This window comes from Dermacentor silvarum, chromosome 9, assembly GCF_013339745.2.
Source record: "Dermacentor silvarum isolate Dsil-2018 chromosome 9, BIME_Dsil_1.4, whole genome shotgun sequence".
NCBI classification, from domain to species: domain Eukaryota; kingdom Metazoa; phylum Arthropoda; class Arachnida; order Ixodida; family Ixodidae; genus Dermacentor; species Dermacentor silvarum.
The window spans coordinates 45,927,949-45,950,825 of NC_051162.1; the positions used below are offsets into that span (position 1 = coordinate 45,927,949).

The following is a 22,877-nucleotide window of genomic DNA, read 5'->3' on the forward strand; positions in this document are numbered from 1 at the left end:
ATCTTTCGGGAACAAATTATCGCATACGCTCAGAGAGGCTAAAAAGAATTATATGCACAATGCATTTATTCCACAGATAATGAAATGTAACATCACCTGGCAAAGGCTTAATGGCGTGCTAGGGAAAGTAAACCGGAACGCGCAGCAGTCTCATGAAATAAATTTAAATGGTACACCAATGTCCAGCTCTTCCTTAGCAAATTCATTTAATCATTACATCACTTCTCCTATAAACAGCCCTCATCATCCTGCTAGCTTAGACCACCTTAGATCTAATAAGCCTGTCAGTGTATTTCTAGAACCTACCACTGCTCAGGAGATATATAATGCATTCATAATTTTTCGGCACAGCAGAAGCATTGATGTTGATGGCTTGCAAATTCGCCCTGCTAAAGATTTCATAGATATTACCTCCCCGGTATTAGAGCATGTTTTTAACCTCGAATTTTTAAATGGTACATTTCTGAAAGCACTGCAGGTAGCGAAAGTTACTGTTATTTTTAAAGGTGGTGATAAGAACCTATTATCCTATTAAAGACGTATCGATCCTACCAGTTGTCTAAATGTATTGAAAAATTGATTAACGTTAGAATGCTTTTGTTTTGTGAAAAACACCACATCCTTACCGACGATCAATTTGGCTTCACGAAAGGACGTTCAATGGAACAGGCACTCTTAACCCAAAAGAATTTATACTTAACGCATATGAACAAAAGTTATTAACAGTAGGGGTGTTCATAGACTTTTCCAAGGCCTTCGATCGTATTAACCATGAAACACTAATAGGACAACTCGAAACCTATGGCTTTAGAGGCGTACGTTTATTATAATAAAAAGCTAGGAGTACCGATGTCAAGTGGTTGTAATAGGAAAGAGATCTTAAATTAGTAACAAGTGGGGTGCCTCAGGGAAGCATTCTTGGGCCGCTATTATTTAATGTTTATATTAACGACATAAAAACATTACTTCAGCGGCTAAATATTATTTATGCCGACGATACCACCTATTATTTCGGTCTGCTAGCTGTAGTGAACTGGTGACTTGAGCAAATTCAGCATTAAATAAGCTTAATACATGGTGTCAAGTAAACTCATTAACCATTAACACGAACAAAACAAAAGCCATTCTACTTCAACCTAAAAATTCTAGGGCTAATATTACTGACCGTATATTTATTGGAAACTCAACTGTGGATGTAACCTCCTCAGTTAAATGCCTTGGCGTCATTTTTGATGAACATTTAACCTGGAATAAACTTGTCCATTTGCTCAGCGTTAACTTGCAGGCGTCGTGGGTGCCCTTGCAAAGCTACGCTCTTCTCTGCCCACTTCCGTCAAATTATTAGTGTACGACTCTCTCTTTTTCACACCTAAGATACGGTCACCTTGTCTGGGGAAACACAACAAGGTCAAACATTACTAAACCTTCTCTACTACAGAAAAAAGCTGTGCGTGCTATTAGCAACTCGGCTTATGACGCTCACACTGAACCCCTTTTAAGAAACTTCAAGCTTGTCCTGTAACTTGCTATTCAATGAATTGCTCTTGCAAGGGTACCTTACAGAAAGAAAGCAAGGGAGTCACTTTATTGAGCACCTATCTAGCGTACGCAAGAACATCAAAAAATACAACACTCGTCATAATGCGACCTGGTTCATACCCCGCGCGCGCAAATTATGGAACACAGCTACTCTCCCACTCATTAACGACCGTGTTAAATTCACTGGTTTCTGATTATTTACTTCATTCCTTACAGTTATGCAACAATGATAATTTTCCCTGTATAACATTGCTTGAACCACACTTTTTTCATTGCGTATATTTAGATTCCTCTCTCCTGCCACTGTACAATGCTATCTAGCAATGTTTATTGCTGTTGATAATTATTGTAATTGTTGTTTTCTTTACTTTTACACATTTTGAAAGGGGCGCAGACCCATGTCAAGCCGAATTGATTTGGCTTCTTGTCTGTGCCGCCTACATCATGTATTGGATGTGAAATAAAATTTGATTTGATTTCATTTGTTTTAGTCATTACAATTAGAAAGTCAAGACAGGGAGCACCAAGCAGTTTTATATCAGGCAATTATCTATTCTCGAAGTGGCTAAGGCAGTTTGAGACTAAATTAAGTATTTAAAAAGCGAGGAATATTTTCAAGGAGATGCTGCCAAAATTAAACATTCAGCATCTGAATATTTGGTCAGAGAAGTAAAAGCTCATTGCTCTAATACAAATACTTTCTGCGCAGTAAACATCACTTGGCTTCACGTAGTGGATGTCACTGTACTCTTTCCCTTAGACTAATTCTAAATAGCTTGTTTATTCAATCAAGCTAAACGTGCTACGAGATGTTACGCAAAAGTTCCGGGAATTTGAAAATCGCGGGCAAACTGAGTGTGGTACATATTTCTGCCGCTAGCTATAGCTAGCAGTATGTATGCCTTGCGGATCAGTGTGCTAACTACTTGCATCTAAGAAAAAGCATTGTTTTGCGAAGTGGTGTATTGCAACGCAATGTTTCTCTGATTTGGCGCATTTCTTAGCAACCAATATGGCAGACTTCGAGGGGCAAAGCATTTGCATCAAGTTTTGTTTTAAGCTTGGCAAAACTGCGGCAAACTCATCGTATGCTAGAGGACGCTGTTGGAGTCGACACCATGAGCCAAAGTAGGATGTTTTATGGCATAAACGATTCAAAGAGGGTCCAATGTGTGTTGATGACGATGAACGTTCTGGACGCCCATCAAGAGCACAATCCCCGAAACGATAGCAGAAGTTTAGTTTGTAAGGCTATCCTTATAAATCGAAGGCTAACTATAAAGGATGTAGGCGACATTGTAGGGCAATCGTAGGCCCAGTTCCGCAAATTTTGTTGGACGTTTTGAACATGAGGCGCCTTTCTGCAAAATTAGTACAAGACTGCTCGGTGACGAACATCGTGTTTCTGTGTACGGAACTGAAGCAACAAGTCAGAGACAATAACATCCCTCTTCAGTGTAATACAGGGGATGAGGCATGGGTTTATGGCTACGATCTTGAAACAAAACAGCAGACGTCGCAATGGAAGTCGCCAAATTCCCCGCGGCCGAAAAAAAAGCGCTTCCAGTTCGTAGCAATGTGAAGTCCATTGTCATCGTTTATTTTACCTACATAAAATTGTTTACGAGGAATTCGTACCTCCTGGAAAAACCGTGAATAGAAAGCTTTACTGTGACGTTTTGAGGCGATTAGAGAGAGAATTCGTCGCAAACGTCCGGAGAAGTGGAAGAACAACAACTGGCTTCTTCATCACGAACGTGCCCGCTCACACATCACCCGTTGTTCGACAGTTGCTAACTTCAAAACAAATCACAGTACTTCTGCACCCACCCTATTCGCCTGAACCTGCCCCTTGTGACTTTTTCTTGTTCCTATAGTTGAAGTTCAGGCTGAAGAAACGTCGGTTTCCCACTGTTGAAGAGATCCAGTCGGAATCGGAGGCAGGCCTCAACACACTGTCGCCTGGAGAGTTCCACGAACGCATGGAATCGTGGCAGAAATGTTCGAATCGGTGTATACTTGCTCAAAGGGAATACTTTGAATGATACAGTGCTGCTTAGGCGTTGTGGTGACACATTTTTTACGACTGAATTCCCGAAACTTTTGAGGAGCACCTTCTACACACAGTTAACAATTTTTAATGAATAGAAGGAAGTTAGAGCACCGCGATGGCCATTTTTTCAGGCTCGGTGCGTGCCGAAGCTTAGTAGTGCTATGCCCTTGCTACCACGAGCCTAGCGCAGTGTTCTTGAAACTGTGCCGTACCTGGCATGGATCCCAAATTTCGGGTGTCTACCAAGCCCGGCCTCGATTGGCCTTTTAACCCTTCAGGTCAAATGAAGCTGGGTGAAGTAGTTGATTATTGTGAACATACCAACTGCACACAGATGGTTTACTAGAGCAAGATTTCAGTGTCATATTCCCCTTGAATTGTTCCGGACATATCAAGCGATCAAGAAGGATAGAAAAGATCATCTGTACTTATGCCTAAATGTGTGATACAAACGCCGCTACTGTACTGTGAGAAATTGCTGTGCAGGTAAATAGGGCAAAGCCATTGACGTCTACATGTTGCACACACCCTAGCCAGTTCATCTAAATGTTGAATCTCCGAAACATTGCATTGTACAATGCTCAAATTCATGCTAATAAATAGCGGGAATGCCAATATACACGCGCTCGTCAATTTGTTTTCAGAATCGCGTACTACAACACTCCTATAAGCTTTTCTAGCTAATCGTATGACAACATGTAATAGTCGAGCACCACATATATGTGTGATCATGTTGTCAAATGGAACAAGAAAATTGTGTAGCACTGTTCAGGCAAACTTTATGATAGTCAATATTTAGTCCGCCATTCAATTATTATGACTTCGTATCTCGGGCAAACTTCTTCGCTGTATAGCTGGTTTGAAAATGGGGTTTAAGAACAATGTCGGTACTGCGTAGACTGGTTAGCTACTGTATTATTTTGAAGTTTAAGATGTCGTAGTTCTTCAATCACTCGGATTCTCATCAAGCCAGCGTAGGGTAAAAAATCAAATACATAGGAATGACCACATGGATAGTGTAATTTATGCACCTGAACTTTGTTATGTGGTCAAACAAAAACGTCTTAGTAAATAATTGTTTCGGCGTTTACTTTTATTGCGATAGCAGTTATATGGGGCAATCCTGGCGGATGTATGCCGTCTGCGTCGTCGGTGCCGTCGCCATGAGGTTCCGTATAAAGTCCAAGGGCGATAAAATCGTCGCCGTACGCCGCATGCTGTATGTGCGAGTAAAATCGCGCGAGGGACGCGTGCTTTCACGGAGAGCGAACGCACGGCGGAGAGCATACGCGACTTCTTCCTTCGTGCGAAAGGGCGTAGGGGCATAAGAGAGAGGAGGGAGGGAGAGCAGGCGATATTTAGTTGCGGCATCAAATGCTTATCTTGCGACCGGGCGCAAGGGAAACTGGCGACTCAATCTCCTACGCGAAAGAAGGAAAGTGGGAAGGCACCGCGGGAGGGAGGTGGTGCGGCTTCTACCCTTTCAGCAACTGCGTACTTGTAATCTGCGGGCTGTCGGGCTGTCGCGCGCACCTTTTCTTGAAAGCGAGCTCCAGGCGGCTCTTACCTTTGTATGCACTGTGTTTTCACCACTCAGTTTCCAGTGAACCGACAGACCGCACGAACCTTCGCTCGCTGCTGCCGCCACGCTTGCTCCCGCCAGCGTTCTGAGAGTGGTTGCCTGCGTTGATCGAGTGTGATTTATTCATGCTTACTTGTGCGCACTGACACCATGCTTGTTCATTCACTTAGTAAGCGAATGAGTCCATGTTTATGCAGCAGATGAAACTACTAGCTTCACTCCGTATAGCTCTCTACTAATTTGCTATTGCAATTGATGCTTCGCCTTTGGGGTGAAACTGCGACTTTTTATATTCCGCACTCAAATAATCATCGCTGCAACGATCGGAAGCTTCCGTGTTAGTTGGTAGTATAGATAAAAATTTTAAAGTCTAAAATTATTATGCCGAACTAATGATGCAAGAAGCTGGTGTCACGTTATTCAAACCGCTTTTAAAACGCGCGAAGGAAATAAATTTAACCAATGGCGAGTTTTGCAATCATGTATTATGGAGCTCATTTGATGTTGCGACAATAAATTACTTTATTGCAGCCTTTCAAATGTGTCGGTTATTTGTTCTTGCCATAAATGTACACTGTTAACGCAATGCAGGGCAGCACGTTAGTAAGTGTGACCAAGTCTGTACAGTTTTTGTGCTAGAACAAAGTGTAATGGAACGAATGTGCAATAAGCATGGCTTCTACGCATGAGTGCAACCATCCGCCCTGAAATGTACCTCACATCTTACGCTTGCTACTTGCTATTACAAGAAATGCTTTAGAAATATGAGAACACTCGCGACTCATTTTTTTCGCCTGCGTCGATGAGCTGATCACATCAACATCGTCACATTAAGATAGGTAGCATAAGTGTGTCTAGTCAATATCTGTCTTGCTCCGTATCATTTTATTGCGATAGCAATTATATGGACACTCCAAAGCAGATTTCTGCCGTCGCCTTCGCCGTGAGGTTCCGTATGACGTCAATGGAGATGAAATCGTCGCCGCGCGTGGTAAGTGGTTCTTGAGGGAAAGGGAAAGGTTGGCGCTATCTTCTGCAGCCCTTGAGGAGCACGGCTCAGCGCCAACGGGGAGGGGTAAGTGGGAGCGAAAGAAGGGATACGCCGCGCGCCGCCGAACGCTGTATGTGCGAGTGAAAGGGCGCGAGGGATGCGCGCTTTCACGGGGAGTGAACGCACGGCGGAGAACAAACGCGCGTTCTGTGCCGTGCTCCCTTAAGGGCTGCAGAAGTAGGCGTCTCTTCCTGCTTTACAATCACCATATATGTAGAGCAAACGCGCCTTCTTCTGACGCACGAAAGGCCGTGGGGGGAGGGGGAGGGAACGTTTAGCTGCGGCACCAAGTGCCTATTTATATCAGAGGCTCCGGCAACAGTCACCAACGCCGCACGCATTTTGTGCGAACGCAGGCAAAGCGCCGACGGCGTCGACAACAGTTCTGCGTGTTGCCGGTGCTGCTGCATGTCCAAGTTTGTACAGCTGATAAAGCTACTATCATTACTCCGTATAGCTCTCTACAAATTTGCTATCGCAATTGATGCTTCGCCTTTCAGGTGAAACTGCGACAACTTTTTCTCTGGCATTGCGACGACTGAGCAGTGTTGAAATTACTTGGCCACCACTCCCCCATTGATTATGCTATACAGTCTACCGCGGGTAGGTGTCTTAATAAATCACATCCTTGTACACTTGGAATAATGCTGACCAGACTTTACAGTCTGGTCTGCGCATATGGGGGCGACTTGCTATAGGCACCGTATTGCCATAGACAGAGAGGTGCCGCTAACATGCACTAATCGGTGAAGACTACCACCCTCTTAGTAGCTTGACTGCTCCTGCTTTGCTGTATACAGACAGGTGGCACAGGCCCAAAATTCTGCAAGGACGACAATTTTTAGTGAACAGACTCGTCTTACAAATGTCACAGCCAGGCTCATTAGGAGCCCAACGAAAGACCGAGTCAGAGTCATGAAACTTCATAAAATGTTCTTAACTAGCCCAACTAGTGCAGTGCTGTAAGCCATGTGTACCACGGACTCACACATAAAGAAGAAAAAGCAGCGATGAGTTCCTGTGAGCATACAAATTGCAATCCTCTTTGCACAAAAACATACATATTTCGCGCCTACCGGAAGCCTTAGTTAAAGCTGCAAAACCATGGCAAAATAGGAATTCGAAAGTTAACACAGTTCAGGCCTTTGCTGAAAAAAATCGTTTGGGCACTAATAAGTGAGAAAACAACAAAGCCACTAGAATTCAGGAAAATATAACTCTACTTTTGTTTCTTAGTAGTTTTATTGCCTCCTCGAAAAACCCCAAACCTCACGCAAGTGCACAAGGCGCACTTTGATAATAATTTACCGAAAATTCGACCTCGAGCAGCGCTACTTACATAGTCAAGTGAGGTGCCGTGTTATATTATTGCTCACAATTTTATTCATAAAGAACAGTTCTGCTGGCATGACAATGGTGCATGATTGGCAAACTCGAATAAAAGCACCACGGCAATCAGAACGCAATTCGTCATTTATGCAGGAGTGCAATGGCATGAATAAATAAATTTTAAATGACAATTGACTCGGCTCTTTAATGAGGTAGCCGGCCAATATGTTCAAGCATATAATAGCTTACACAAATAAACTTTTGTCCTTTCCAGAAGTGCCGGAACGGGACTTGCGCGAAAGAGGTACTGCCACCAACTGAAACAAATCAGAAGGAAAAAGATCAGAAGGAAGAAGTCAGACGAGTAGTCCATTCACTAACCTCCCATCTTGCATAAATTTTTGGATGCTTGCGGTTTGTAGAGCGCTAACACGCGTGTGCTGCGCGTTACGTGTAGTTGCACGCTAATAAGTGCTACAAGAACACTTTATAGCAGTCATTTTTTAGTGTTGCCTTGCTTACTAGTGTATCGAAATTCCGCCTACACAATCGAATCTTTCTTTTTATACGAGTTTATACGAAGCGCAGCAATAAATGTTACCTCCCTTTGACTCACAATGAGTATTTATTGAGTTATACTTTAGAACAATCTTTGGCCGATGGCTCTGTATTCTCAGTTTAAATGGAGTACCATATGCTGCCATAAAAGAAATCTGGGGCAACATTCCGTTCATGTTCGCGTGCTCCTCCCCTAAGAGAATGTGGTTCAATTAGTACGGGATCTTTTATTTAGGTCAGACCTTGGGTTCGGAAAACATCATTTATTCATTCGATATACTAATATTCATCCCGTAAGGCCTGTCAATCTTTTTACAGTCCATGCATAAAAAAAGCCGGCGCAGTAGCTTAATTAGTGTTTATAGTGGCTATTTCGTTAAACATCTAAACTCAAAATCGCGAGTTCAATCCAGGCCGCGGTATTCGATGGCGGCGAAAGGGAAACAATCGTGTGCTGATATTTAGGTCACGTTAAATAGCCCTAGCTGAGTATCTCATAATCATGTCGTAGTTTTTCCACGTAAAGCGTACAATTTCACAAATACAAAAGCAACGTACATGTGTCCTTCGTTTTTTTTCTTTTTTCTTTATTCTGGTGTTTCTGAGATGTGAAAACCAGCTATGATTATGAGGCACGGCGTAGTGGATTGCTCCGGAATAATTTTGACCACCTGGAGTTCTTTAACGTGCATTACAACGCAAGCACACGGGCGTTTTGCAATACGCTACCATACAAATGCAGACGCTGCGGCCGGGATTCAATCTCGCGATCTCGTGCTCCGCAGCGCAATGCCTTAGCTGACTGAGCCACCGCGGCGGCTAGGGATGTAAACCAAATAAAGTGGTTTTCGATTCTGACTTCCGAGACCAACAGGTTAACCGTTAACAGGTCGAAATTGCCGTTCCTATCGGCATTGCCGTTCCTACCGTTATTTCGGCACTTTATACATAAATACTTAAACTACATACCCGACGGCAGATATACATCTCTATACATATCTATATACTATCTATATACTTGGGCCCTTCTGCACAATCACCAAGATCGACCCACATTCTTGGTCTATGTCGCCGGGGACAAACCGCCCGATCCCAGACAAAAGAAAATTGCGGGCTCCCGTAATCGAGAGTAGATGTAAGAAGAAATGGCTCCTATATCACGTCTTTTAGTGCCTGTCGAGCCGGTGTCTTCAACCGCTGTTCTTCTTGCGGTAGTGCCGCGCGCTCAGCGTCTGTCGCTACTTTCATTTGTCGCGTCGAAATTGTCGGCTGCAAATGTGCGTCCTTAGGTCCACTGTATCTGGCTTTTGAATGTCGCTATTGGAAATGACAAATAAAACTTAAGCGTAGTAGAAGTTACATCTTGACCCAATCAAAAATGACAACAGCCTACAAGTCTGACTGGATACGTAATTTGGGCCGGATCGTACTGGCCTGATTGTACTGGCCTGATGGTGTCGGCCTATTGGTATTTTTCTGATGGTATCGGCCTGATGGTATTGGCTGCTGGTGTTGGCAGCCTGTTGGATAAGCCTAGTCGTCTCGGCCTGTTGGCGTGGGGCTGCTGATGCTGGCGCAGAGTGGTTTTCGATTATTGTGATTTGGTAGCGCTAAAAAGTTATCTAACAGAGCAACATATTATAAGTGTCAACAAAAGAGAGCATGATCAGTAAAAATGAAGCGCGAGCCTAAATAATGTTTACAGTACCGTTGCACCCCTTCTGGAGTGCAAAATGTGGCACTGGTCGTTTCTTCTTATGCTGTTTGGTGCATGCCGCACATTATATATAAGTACAAATGAAATTTCTGCACTTGAAGTGCAATAATCCTGATCCAGCTACCCCAACTAATTATAGTACCCGGAAATAACTGCTTGTTAGCACCAAAACCAGCGGCAAGCTTTATTTCAGAGAAAGTCTAACTGTAGCAGTACGGATCACTCTTCTTTTGTGGAAGACAATGATCCGTCACCTTCAGACGGCAATGGAAGTACTGCCACTCGATTCCCTTCTTTATACGGAAGAAATCTGCAAAAAAGGTTCACCAAATTACTATACATGTATACAAAATTACAATACCAAAGTATACACACCACTCCTGATCCAACACAGGTGAGTTAGCCAATTACAGGGTACGCATACATTCCTCAGTTATGTTTAGCAGACACTAAACAGGAAAGTTATTCGAGATGTGTTAGTAAATTACCCTTGTATAATACAGAAACTGCAATACAATTTAAAGGGAACCTCGATAACACCACCACCGGTCATGCACGGCCCGAATTTTGCGACGAATTGGTTTGGTCCTGGCAAAAGCACCATAGAAAAAAAATGTATTAAAGACCTCGCTTACACGACGCAATTTCATGCCAGTCCCGCCTTTATGATGACTCTCTGGTGCCGTATGAAAAAAAGTTCTAAGCATATGCAGGCTGGCGCGTGAGCGCACTGCCGCCTGCTGATAACGGGTCCTCTCCTCTTGCCCTCCGCCGCGCTGCCACCACTGCCATTCCTCCATGCACCTCCGTGCAACTCGGAAGGTTCTGCATCGTGCAGGTGTTTGTGCGTGCAAGGTTTTTGGTATTCCAATACGTCCTTTCCTTTTGTTCTGTGAGGAAGTTCCTGAATTCTTGGCTGCTACTGGTGCGGCTCACGATGTAACGGAGCCGTAAACCACCGACGCCCCGAAAGAATCTTCGAATAATCGAAGACGCCGAGAAGCTAAATGGCGCAACACAGGTCAGCATTACCACAACTTTGAATTCCTGAATCGTCGCGGAAAGCCTTCCTATCCAAGGAGGACTGTATTCTGCTAAACGCAAGCAAGTTCGGCCTGAAAAGAAAGGCTGCAATAGACGGGAAATGTGAGACCATAAAGAACCACGAACCACTCCAAGCCCACGTGGTGTGGTTGCGCCAGGTACACAGCTCGGTAATTGCTGTGGACACCACAATCTCAATAGAGAAGGCACCGATGGTTGCTCTGCGCTGCAGCCTTGATGAATTTAAACCATCTAATGGTTGGCTAGAAGGTTTAAAGAAACGGAATGGACTTATGTACAGCCACTGCAGTGTAGAACGCACGTCTGTCAGCCACTGCACTGTTGCAGAGTGGACTGTAGTTCTACCGGAATTGATACGGCAGTACAAGCCGTCCGACAAAATTAACCCGGCGAAGACCGGGGTTTTCTACAACCTGCAATCCGAGCAAACTTTGCCATTTAAGGGAGAGAGTTGCCACAGCGGTAAGCGGATCAGAGAGTGTCTAACCATACTGTTTGTATCAAAGAAGATGGCTCCTAAATACTGACTGCCCTCGTGATCGGCAAGTTTGAGAAGCCGCAGAGCTTTGAGAACCTTAAAAAGTTGCCGTGCGATTTCAAGTTTTGCAAGAAGGCATAGATAACGGCTGCTAATTTTTCTGCATTTCTATATACATGCATCATGCCTGACACCTTCCAGCGGTGCAATAATAATTTCTAGGCATTACAAACAAATATATTCAAAAGCTTTTTTGAAAGGTAAATATTTTGAAGCAGAATTGAAGAAATGTTCCGATGGGAACTGTGCTTCTAACTGCGTTCTTTGATTGCACTTTGTGAAACATTTAATCAATTCCTGGTCTAGAAGGGAGTAACCAGAAATGATTTCTATGGAAACAACTGGCCCTGTATGACATATGAAATACAACCTATAATCTGTGCATAAGTATATTCTTCTGCTGTCTTTATGATACAGTTTTAGCACCTTCTTAAGTGCGGCACTGCGAGTGTATGGTGCCTGTGCGCAAGCGAGCATATAAAAATGCAGGAAACATTAGCTAAAACTGCCAAGGCAACCTGCACAGTGTGTTACAGCAATTACAAGGCCCTATTTTCCATAACAATCCACAAGTTATCCTTTATTCATTATATGAAGGTTTATATGGTTTACATACAGTTAAATGCTCATGATAAGGTTAAGCTGTAATATGCAAATTCATTGTGGACTACAGTGCGAGAAAAGTGGTTATGGCAAAGCTCACGTTAAGCAACAGGAAACGGTATTGATTTTTGGCATTTCCAATAAACGGTCATGCCTAAGGTGTGAAAAATTTCCCAGAAAGTAAGCAGTGTTAACATTGCGAAAAGTTGGACCGGTTCGGACGTACTTCGGCAAAAGAACAGTGTTTTAAAAAGCAGGTAAGAATGTCGTGTCTGTCATTTCCTCTTGTCCCGTTCTGAAACACTTTCTTAACCAAAGTCAGCAGTAAGGATCCAATGATATGAAACATTATTTCAACTGCCTGCGAAAGGAATAAATCAACCAGCTGGTTTGGCCACACAGATTTATGTCGCGCATTGGAGTAACTTTTGTCGAATGTATTAGCATGAATTGACTATTGACTGTCATTGCAAAGTAGGCCTCTGCAGGTGCAAATGCATTTGTGCATATTCATACTCCCACGTTGGCACGCAAGGCAGCGACAGATCGCCTGTTGCACTATCTCGAAAGCCTTTCCTACCAATGAAGAGAGTCGCATTAATAAATAATTAGTTTGCATATTTAAACTGAGACCTTGAAGTTACATCCCAAAGCAAATCACGGGCTAGAGGGGAGTATTAGTGGAGGGCTTTGAATTAATTTCAAACACGTCTGATTTTTCTAACCAGGTCTCAAAGCATAATACATGAGTACTTTTGCATTCTGTCCCCATCACAGTACAATCACTGTGACCAGAAACCAAACCCACATACTCGCGTTCAGCACAGAATACCATAGCTATCGTGGCGAGTAAGTTACAGACATGCTTTTGAATGTTGGTATACATGTTAATAAAGCACTCATAGAATGAAACTGGTTATCAGTGGTGTAAAAACTAACAAGCAGATTCAAGGTTGTGCAATATAAACAGGAAATACTGCTAATAAATGAGAAAATCCACATAATGGAGGACGAAAAGTTCTTTCTTCAGTCATTCATTGTCTGCTATTTTCGAAATGCTAAAATTTCCGTAGATTGCATTATTGGCTGGATAACAATATTCTCCAAAGAAAAAGCGCTATGCGCCATTCTATATTGACACATCGACTTTTCTTTCTCAGTTGACCGATTTTCACCGGCCAACAAATGTTAAACGTTTTGCTCAGCGCAGGACGCGCCTGCATGTATCAGAAGTTTTTCGAATGTTGTCGATGGTTCTGTCCATTGCCACTGAGCTTTGTGCAATCTGATTGTATGCGCGACGCGAATTGTGTAGCACTTTGTGGAAAGCAAGCACCAGCGATTACTCTGAAACCTTCAATAAATCATGTATAAAAGCCGACATGTTTGACCCGCAGGTCAGATTTTAAACCATCGCTGACTACCCGCCGCGGTGGCTCAGTCAGCTAAGGCGTTTCGCTGCTGAGCACGAGATCGTGGAATTGAAACCCGGCCGCCGCGCCCGCGTTTCGATGGAGGCGAAATGCAAAAACAGCCTCGTGCTTGCGCAAACCCAACCGACGACCCTCGACGTCATGCTACCACACGTAGCCGAGAAAGACAACCTCGATATCTCTGCCTATCTCCAGTGTACTGAAGGAGCCTGACATCGAAGAAACCTGAAGAAGCCTGACCACAATCTTCGACAACGCTAAGTGTAATACCTGGCTACCCTGATTGGGTTTGGACCCGATATGCTGACGAGTTCTTTAACGTCTCCCTTCTTATGGATTAGTATAATGTTGGCGTTCTTCCAGCTCTCTGGTACACATGAACGTGTGAGGCATTTCGTATAAAGGGCCGCAAGCTTTTCAAGCATGATATCTCCTCCATCTTTGATTAAATCTACTGTTATTCCATCTTCTCCAGCAGCTTTTCCCCTGGTCATGTCTTTTAAGGCCCTTCTAACTTCAGCGCTACTTATAGAAGGAGCCTCTGTATCCGGTTCATCACTATTTTGAATGAAATAGCTTGGCTGTTTGGGCACTGTACAGGTCAGTATAGAATTCTTCCGCTGCTTTTACTATGTCATCGAAATTGCTGATGATATTACCATGCTTATCTTTCAGTGCATACATTTTATCTTGCCCTATGCCAAGCTTTCTTCTTACTGATTTAATGCTGCGTCCATATTTTACGGCTTCCTCAATCTTTCCACGTTATAATTTCGAATATCCCTTACTTTCTTCTTGTTGATTAGTTTTGACAGTTCAACGAATTCTATCTGATCTCTTGAGTTGGACATTTTCATCTTCTGTCGTTTCTTTATTAGGTCCTTTGTTTCTTGGGAGAGCTTGCCTACTGGTTGCCTTGGTGCCCTACCTCCCACTTTAATTGCTGCTTCTAAGAGCAACCTAGTTACGGTTTCATTCATTACCTCTATGTAGTCTTTATCTTCTATTTCTAAAGCTGCATATTTGTTTGCAAGCACCAGCCTGAATTGGTCTGCTTTTACCCTTACTGCCTCTAGGTTGGCCTGTTTCCTCTTGACTAATTTCACTCTCTCTCTCTCTTGAAATTGAGAGAAATCCTAGACCTCACTAACCTATGGTCACTGCAGTTTACCTTACCTAACACTTCTACATCCTGCACTATGCTTGGATCGGCAGAGAGTATGAAATCTATTTCATTCCTTGTTTCTCCATTAGGGCTTTTCCAGGTCCACTTCCGGTTGCTGCGCTTCCTGAAGAAGGTATTCATTATTCGGAGCCTATTCCTTTCCGCGAATTCTACTAACATCTCTCCTCTTGCATTCCTAGAATCGATGACGTAGTTGCCAATTGCTTGCTCACCAACCTGCTTTTTCCCCACTTTTGCATTGAAGTCGCGCATGACTAAAGTATACTGAGTTTGCACCTTTCTCATTGCTAGTTCAACATCTTCATAAAACTGTTCTATTTCTTCATCATCGTGACTAGAGGTTGGGGCATGGGCTTGTACTACCTTCACTTTGTACCTCCTATTCAGCTTTATTACGATGACTGCTACCCTCTCATTAATGCTGTAGAATCATCAATGTTGCCCGCTATGTTGTTATGCACTAGAAATCGTACCCCAGGTTCTTCTTACCTGGAAGACCTCTGTAGCAGAGGACGTGGCCGTTAGTCAGCACTGTGTAAGCTTCACCAGTTCTTCTGACCTCACTAAGGCCAATAATATCCCAGGAAATGCCTGATATTTCTTCAAATAGTCCTGCTAAGCTAGCCTCACTCGAGAGGGTGCGCCAGTCAGCCTCTAGAGTCTGTGAAGGAGTACGTTTATCTAGGTCAATTACTCATAGGGACCCTGATTACGAGAAAGAAATTTACAGAAGAATAAAATTGGGTTGGAGCGCATACGGCAGGCATTACCAAATCCTGACTGGGAGCTTACCACTGTCGTTGAAAAGAAAAGTGTACAATCATTGCATTCTACCGGTGCTAACATATGGGGCAGAAACTTGGAGGTTAACAAAGCAGCTCGAGAACAAGTTAAGGACCGCACAAAGAGCGATGGAACGAAAAATCTTAGGACTAACGTTAAGAGACAGGAAGAGAGCGGTGTAGATCAGAGAACAAACGGGGATAGCCGATATTCTAGTTGACATTAAGCGGTAGAAATGGAGCTGAGCAGGCCATGTAATGCGTAGGATGGATAACCGGTGGACCATTAGGGTTACAGAATGGATACCAAGAGAAGGGAAGCGCAGTCGAGGTCGGCTGAAAACCAGATGGGATGATGAAGTTAGGAAATTTGCAGGCGCAAGTTGGAATACGCCAGCGCAAGACAGGGGTAATTGGAGATCGCAGGGAGAGGCCTTCATCCTTCAGTGGACATAAAATATAGGCTGCTGCTGCTGCTACTCTGCTGCTGCTGCTGATGATGATGATGAGTTGATGATGATGCTGACGAGGACTTAGTGAGAAGCGTTTATGCCGCTATTTCGGACCCTACAATATCCTTCGACGGAGTGGCGCACTGGACCATAAATTCGTGCTAAACAGTGATTTGCAATCACAGTGGCGCCGCGCCGCTAACGATCTGGAATAGCTCATGTTGCACAACTTAAGCCGTCCTACCAGCACTAATGAACTTTTGGACTTTGTGGTTTTGTTACTTATTTACTCAGTGTGATTTTGTTTTCGCTCTGCTGTTGTGTTTGCAGAATCGGGACAATCCATTTAAAAGGTCCGCATTGACGTAGAGACGGTTTTCAACAGCGGCGCACGAAAGCGGCCTTGTTTAATCACGGGATTGCGCCGGCATGACTGGTCCTTCGTTGAAGGCCAGCGAAGCAGCCGTATGCGCATGGGCGACGGTGCGGCAAGCTGTCCAGCTGCTGTCCACCGATGGACAGCAGCTGGATCGACGACACAGCGCTCGGGCCCATGCTTCAATGAACATTTAGGTGAATTATTGGTTGTAATTTTAACGTCGTATGTGATCGCGCTGCAGTGCTCTGACACTCGATCATCTTACATGAGTGCCCCACCGTCACGCCGAGCGATTCAAGCTCATGAAGGCTTCTCCTGCGCCGTTCACGCCAGTTTGCTCGTCGATTAGTTCAGCGAAGCTGTCTATGGCTAGGAGAGGGGGTTTTGTGCCTCCACGCGGGAAAACTATCATTACCAGCAATAGCTCGAGCGTCGTCGTCCCTTCCAAAGCTAGCTTGTTGACGCTCCTCAGCGCAACCCCGCGAACGCGCTCGTGCCATTGCTCAAGCCTTCGTCGTCGTCGTCTTCTTCCACAGCTGGCTCCGTTTGCGCTCATCATATCAGCGTAGATTTTACATCTCTTCTCTCGTTGTAAAGGGGAGGCCGCGGTTAGGGGAATATGAGCCATTGCTTAAGGGTATATGATCCATTCATTGTCTTACGTGAAGGACAGATATAAAAACAGAGGTGATATGCGAATGTGTGTGCGTACCTATCATTACACGAGAACCACCAATAACGGTACATTTGTTCAAAATTCTGTGTCACAGCTTTGTTGTGCGCTAAACAGCCTCGCTGGTCATCCACCTTCACAGAGTGGACTGGCTCAATAATAATTTTTGTGCGTGTGTGTGCCCACTGTGGTATATTTTAAGGTACGATTTGTTTGAAGTGGTTTTCCAGCCTCGTGCGCTTTGTTCGACGGCGTCGACTGTATATGCTTCAACGTCGAGTGAAAAATCGTGTCCGCTTGCGCGTTTATATCTTGGTCTCTGGTATTTTAGCTTCCCACATATGTTAAGGTTAGCGTTTGCCTTGGTACTGGTGTAATGATCTCTGCAGAATTCACCTGTGCGGCGGGGACGCAATAGTTCCCCGTAGTTGACTTCAGAGCTGCAAATTGTGTTTGTTGTATGTACGACCTGGATGGCCCCAAACGGGTGCTGCTTCATTGCAGAATCCCTGTCACGCGGGCAATTTGGATCCGAGACGAAAATTCGAACCGGATCGAGGCTCGATGGCGAACAAAAGTGTCCATTTAACAGGGGCACAACTTTGGCTGTAACTCAAGCATTTCAAAAATGAAAGCTTGCATTTCAACCTTTCAAACTTTTCATAGGAGATTAACACCAGCTTAGTAACCCAATCAATATTTATTTTTCACAGCGTCCTGCGCCTGTTTTAATTTTATAGTGGCGGGATAGGTGCTTATCAGGCCTGGTAGTCAAGAACTAGTTGATGTTCGCATATCTGATATTCCTGTAGTTAGTTTTCGCATGAAGTCCACTATCTGTAAGCTGGACAAAACTCTCTAAGGAACTGAAAGCTCTTAATCTATTCTGCAGCTGTAAACTTTTTATGATACTGAAGATGTAGGAAATACGATGAAAGTAAGACTTTATTCCACACAAGTAATTGGCTTCTGAAAGGATTAAGATAACTGACGGTGACATACAGCAGAAAGAGGAAAGCTTTAGAATAACAAACATCCCTGTGACTGCAATATTACTGGGCCTGTGGGAAAGTCCGCGTCATTATGAAACACCCACAACTGATATTACAGGCTTTGTCAGCCCGTAACCTGTTATCATGAACTTTCTTAGAAGTTGACATTAAAAAGCGGAAGGAGGGACAGGAAATATTTGCGTTCATGAAAAACGAAAAGCGACAATTGCACATGAAACGTGTAATTGTCGCTGTTGTCATTGTTGGGTGATTTGAACGGGAAGAAACCCTTCGACAAAGTAGTATCCCCTGCAGCACTGCGCAAAACAGGCCTTGATGCCACCTTTGAATAAACGCACTTATACCAGGACCAGTCGTGGTGGCTGGCAGAAACTAACACGGATAGCATATCGGCTACAGTTTGGTTCAGGCACCGACTTGTTTCATTTGCACGTTCGTAATAAACAATTTTTAACCTGTGGGGGTGGCTCTTGAAATAAAGATGTTTTTGACGACACGGGACAAGTAGTACCGGCCCCATTTGGTGAGAAGCTTTCACGGAACGTCTAGGTTGAAGTTGACGTCACAATAAGAAATACAGTGACATGAATAGCGCAGCTGGTTGGGAGGGCGCGCTTAATTGCCCAGCACGTCACACAGTTGGAAGTGGCAATGACTCACTTGCTCGCTGATATTCAGATGGAAATAAGGCCAAAAAGGTCAAGCCCAACCAGAGAAAACGGTTCCATGCAGATGTGAGTAGTAGGAAGGAGACTGAGTGGAAGCATTGGTGTCCGCTTGGCGCAGCTATATCGAGATAAGCCGTGGCACGCAGGATCCAGACTAGAAGTGGCGCTGGGGCGATCAAAAGTACGCTTGACTCGATATTGCCGGCGGGGGCTCATCGTAAATTTGGCGTAAACCAACTGACTGCAGATACTCGGCACAATGAGGAAGCACTCAGCGTGGTCGTAGTGATGTTCCAATGGTGTAATGTACCAACGTGAAAGAACAACAAAGAAGCAGATGGTTGGGCGTTGCAGAACTCAGATGGTCGACGATTGAACGTAAACCCTGGTCATGGCGTTATTCGTGCTCTATTAACGACGTTTGAAATATTCAAGGCACGGATTACGTTAAAATAAACTTTCTGAATTTCGAATGTCTTTTGCAAATGGTAAGCACATTAGCCTCCTCAGTCCAGAAGTCCGCTTAGGGGCATAATAACTATTGAAGTGGGTTCTTATTACCGACTTGTATGTTATGACCGTGAAAACATTTTCTTTTTTGAATACCCCTGTTAGATGCTGGAAGCAGCATCTCCATTGAAAATGAAGAAAGTAACCGTCTCCTTATTATTAGTGTCATGAAAACCGTTTTTATTGGCCATAAGGCACAAATGAAGATGTAACATCGCGTAGAACGTTGGCTTGTTGATGCCGCATACTGTATTTTTTTGTCACCTGCCAGTAATCGAAAGGTACTTGAAGGTTGTCTTTGTGCCTCATAATCAGAACTGGTTTGAGCGCGTAAAACCCAGAAAGAAAAAAGACTTGAAGGTTGCCTTTTGTCGTCTGTGACGACACAACGGCCTAGACCGAATTTGTAGGAATTCGAACGGCGTTCGTTTGCACGGCGGAGAGCAAACGCTATTTCTTTCGTCGCGCGATAGGACGTGGGAGACGGGTGGGGAGAGGGGAGGCGACGTTTACCTGCGGCACCAAATGCGTTTTTATATAAAAGTTGTCGCAGTTTCACCTGAAAGGCGAAGCATCAATTGCGATAGCAAATTTGTAGAGAGCTATACGGAGTAATGATATTAGCTTTATCAGCTGTATAAACTTGGACATGCAGCAGCACCGGCAACATGCAGAACTATTGTCGACGCCTTCGGCGTTTTGCCCGCGTTCGCTCAAAATGCGTGCGGCGTTGGTGACTGTTGCCGGAGCCTCTGATATAAATAGGCACTTGGTGCCGCAGCTAAACCTCGCCTCCCTTCCCTCCCCCTCCCCCCTCCCCCTCCCCCACGGCCTCTCGCGCGTCGGAAGAAGGCGCGTTTGCTCTACATATATGGTGATTGTAAAGGAGGAAAGAGACGCTTACTTCTGCAGCCCTTCGCGAGCACGGCGCAGAACGCGCGTTTGTTCTCCGCCGTGCGTTCACTTCCCGTGAAAGCGCGCGCCCCTCGCGCCCTTTCACTCGCACATACAGCGTTCGGCGCGCGGCGACGATTTCATCTCCATTGACGTCATACGGAACCTCACGGCGACGGCGACGGCGACGCCGACGGCAGAAATCTGCTTTTGAGTGTCCATATAATTGCTATCGCAATAAAACGTTGCGAGGACAGTAGGTGGTAAAGACTTCCAACGCTGCTCGACGAGTGTCCCCTTCTAATCTCGTCGAAAACGTCCGAGCCGCCGCCAGGGGCACCGGCATCGGTCACCAAGGCCGCGCGCGTTCGGTGTGAACGCGGGCAAAACGCCAACGGCATCGACAACAGTTCTGCGCGTTGCTGTTGCTGCTACATGTCCAAGTTTATACAGCTTATAAAACTACTATCTTTACTCCGTATAGCTCTCTACTAATTTGCTATCGCAATTGATGCTTCGCCTTTCGGGCGAAACTTCGACAATTTTTTTGATACCCACGTCATTTTCAGCACAGACAAAGAGTGCCCTACGATTACGGCAGCATAAATTTGTGTTTCTTCCTCACCCGGACCTCAATCATCCTGCCCCCTCCGAGCTGCAGTCTTTTGTTTTTGGTCGCAATAACCAACGATCTCTTTTTTCGATTACGGTATGGGACTTTGTACGTGTTGTGAAGGCATTTCGCCACGTCATTGAATGCTGTCACTGATGTTCAATTCAAGCAATGTAAGTCAATTTGCAATAGGCCAGTGAAACTTCAACAAATCATGCGTGTGTGATGGCAACAAACTATGGCAACAGCGCAGCCTAGGCGCGATATCACCGTATCAGATGAGCCTAGGAGTACGCGTTGCACAGTTTGTAAAGCACTGTTAATTTGGCAAATCGATCTGTGCGCTCATACCCTAAGTTTAGTATGTTCTTAATTTCTGCTATTGCTTTTATGAGTATCTACCTAATGAATCAAAGTGATTTAACATACGTGCGTCTACTAATGTTGGTTGTAACACGCGCATGTAACTGGTTTTAACTACAGGTGTAGTTGCGTTTCTGTTTCCTCCAAATCATTTCCCCTCGAATATCTTTGCTGGAGTGGCCCAATCTTCATACGACCATGAGCGAATGTTTCATTGTTCTTGCATTTTGTAGCACCGCTGGTACGCCAGTGTAGTGGTCAAACCATGAAACTTCAGTTTATTTTATAACCTTCTTGCACATTGGAAGCGAATTCATTCGATTTGAAGCACAACTTTCTGAAAGGGCTGTGACGTTTTCATTGATTGTGTGGAGTGCATCGCTGTGCGTAGGTTTCTCGAATTCATGCGCAGTGCGGCAAGTTCGCTATAAATCAAGGTGTACTTTGGTTCAGAGCTTGCTTTTATGCAAATAGTTTTTTTAAAATACATACATACGCACTTCTTTCGACAGGAACCTCCCGAAATGACCATGGGCCTTGTTCATGACATGTGAGTCCCATATTGGAGCGCGTATAGGCGGAGGTGAGGTTAGTGCAATTGTAATTGGCTGTGTGCACCATATCTTGTATCAGACGTTGTCATAGTTGGAACATTTGCAGTGGTCACATGTAAAACCTTCAATTACAAATACAGACAACTCAGTTGAGTAAGAGAGGCTCGGAGATTCAGACCATCAACAAATTCTGGCCAGATAGCTAAAACATTTTATGATATTCGTGGCATTTCCGTCAGGCCCTAGGGCAGCTGTTCGCCGCTAATTGGCGGCATCAAGTTGACATTTCAGTCACTGCTACGAAATTGTCACCAGAGAAAGATTTCACTCTGTCAAAGGGCAGTTATGACGTCGAATAATTATGGGGGGGAACTTGAGCTGCGCTAGGGACGTGACAACGATTAAAAGAAGACAGGACGAACGCAGACTAACCTCTGGTTTATTGAACGAGCCTCCCTACACAATCTCCTTGAATAATGTTTTATGTATCTACGGATACCCCCTAGAGAATGTGAAGCAATACGCTCTAAAATATTGAATGGGCCTGAAACATATTCAACATGGTAATAAATGTTGCCGAACTCTATTTGGAGTCTGCGGTGAACTTGTGAGCAAAATACTACGGCACTGCATGCTGCAACCAATCTACAATCTCGTCCCAAGCACAGCGAAAAATCGCTTGCCCCCAGGAAAGCTCTGCCGTTACATCCAAAGCTCGGCGACCAGCGCTATTCGGTGGTTTAGTTCTCGCGATACCATTCTTAGTAACATTTCCTAATTTTGAGTTACATAAATCAAACATTTATTATGTTCGCGAATTCAATAAGATATAATGTCATTCATATTCGCACTGCGCGTAGCTTTGTCTGCTGTACGTGGCATCAGACATTGCGCAGCGTGCTGCGTATGCAGTCTACCGCGCCCGCCACGAGGTTCCGCGACGAGTACTTTCACCGCCGTACACTCGACTTTTGGCCGGTGCTCTGTCGCTTGGTTTCTCCACTGTGTAGCTCCGAGCGCAGCAAGAGGAGATGCAAAGAGAGAGAATGCCGGATACTGAGGCGATAATTACACTTACAGTGGAATGGCTAAAAAAACTTTTTGCGGCTTTGAATCCGTTAGAAGACGTCCTTTAATAGTGAGGTATTTAGTAAGAAAAGTGCTTCTCGACCTCATTAGAAATTTAGTTCTTATTAAAAGAAGGAGTCACATGTCGTGAGCTTGCGAAATATGTTTGACCCAGCAATCCCGCACCAACTCGTGTTTCTCATCAGATGCGGTGCCGATTTGCTTTATGTCCGGTGTCTCACAATCGTGGCAGA

The 22,877-nt window shown here is 44.5% G+C and overlaps 1 protein-coding gene across 1 annotated transcript in view; it reads left to right on the plus strand.

The window, feature by feature from the left end:
- LOC125939821 (venom metalloproteinase antarease-like TpachMP_A) overlaps positions 1-22,877 on the plus strand; it is a 174,999-nt gene that overhangs the window by 146,373 nt on the left and 5,749 nt on the right. Inside the window, exon 11 of the mRNA XM_049655273.1 lies at positions 7,829-7,909. Within this exon, the coding sequence (XP_049511230.1) occupies positions 7,829-7,909 (81 nt within the window). The remainder of the gene's footprint in view (positions 1-7,828; positions 7,910-22,877) is intronic.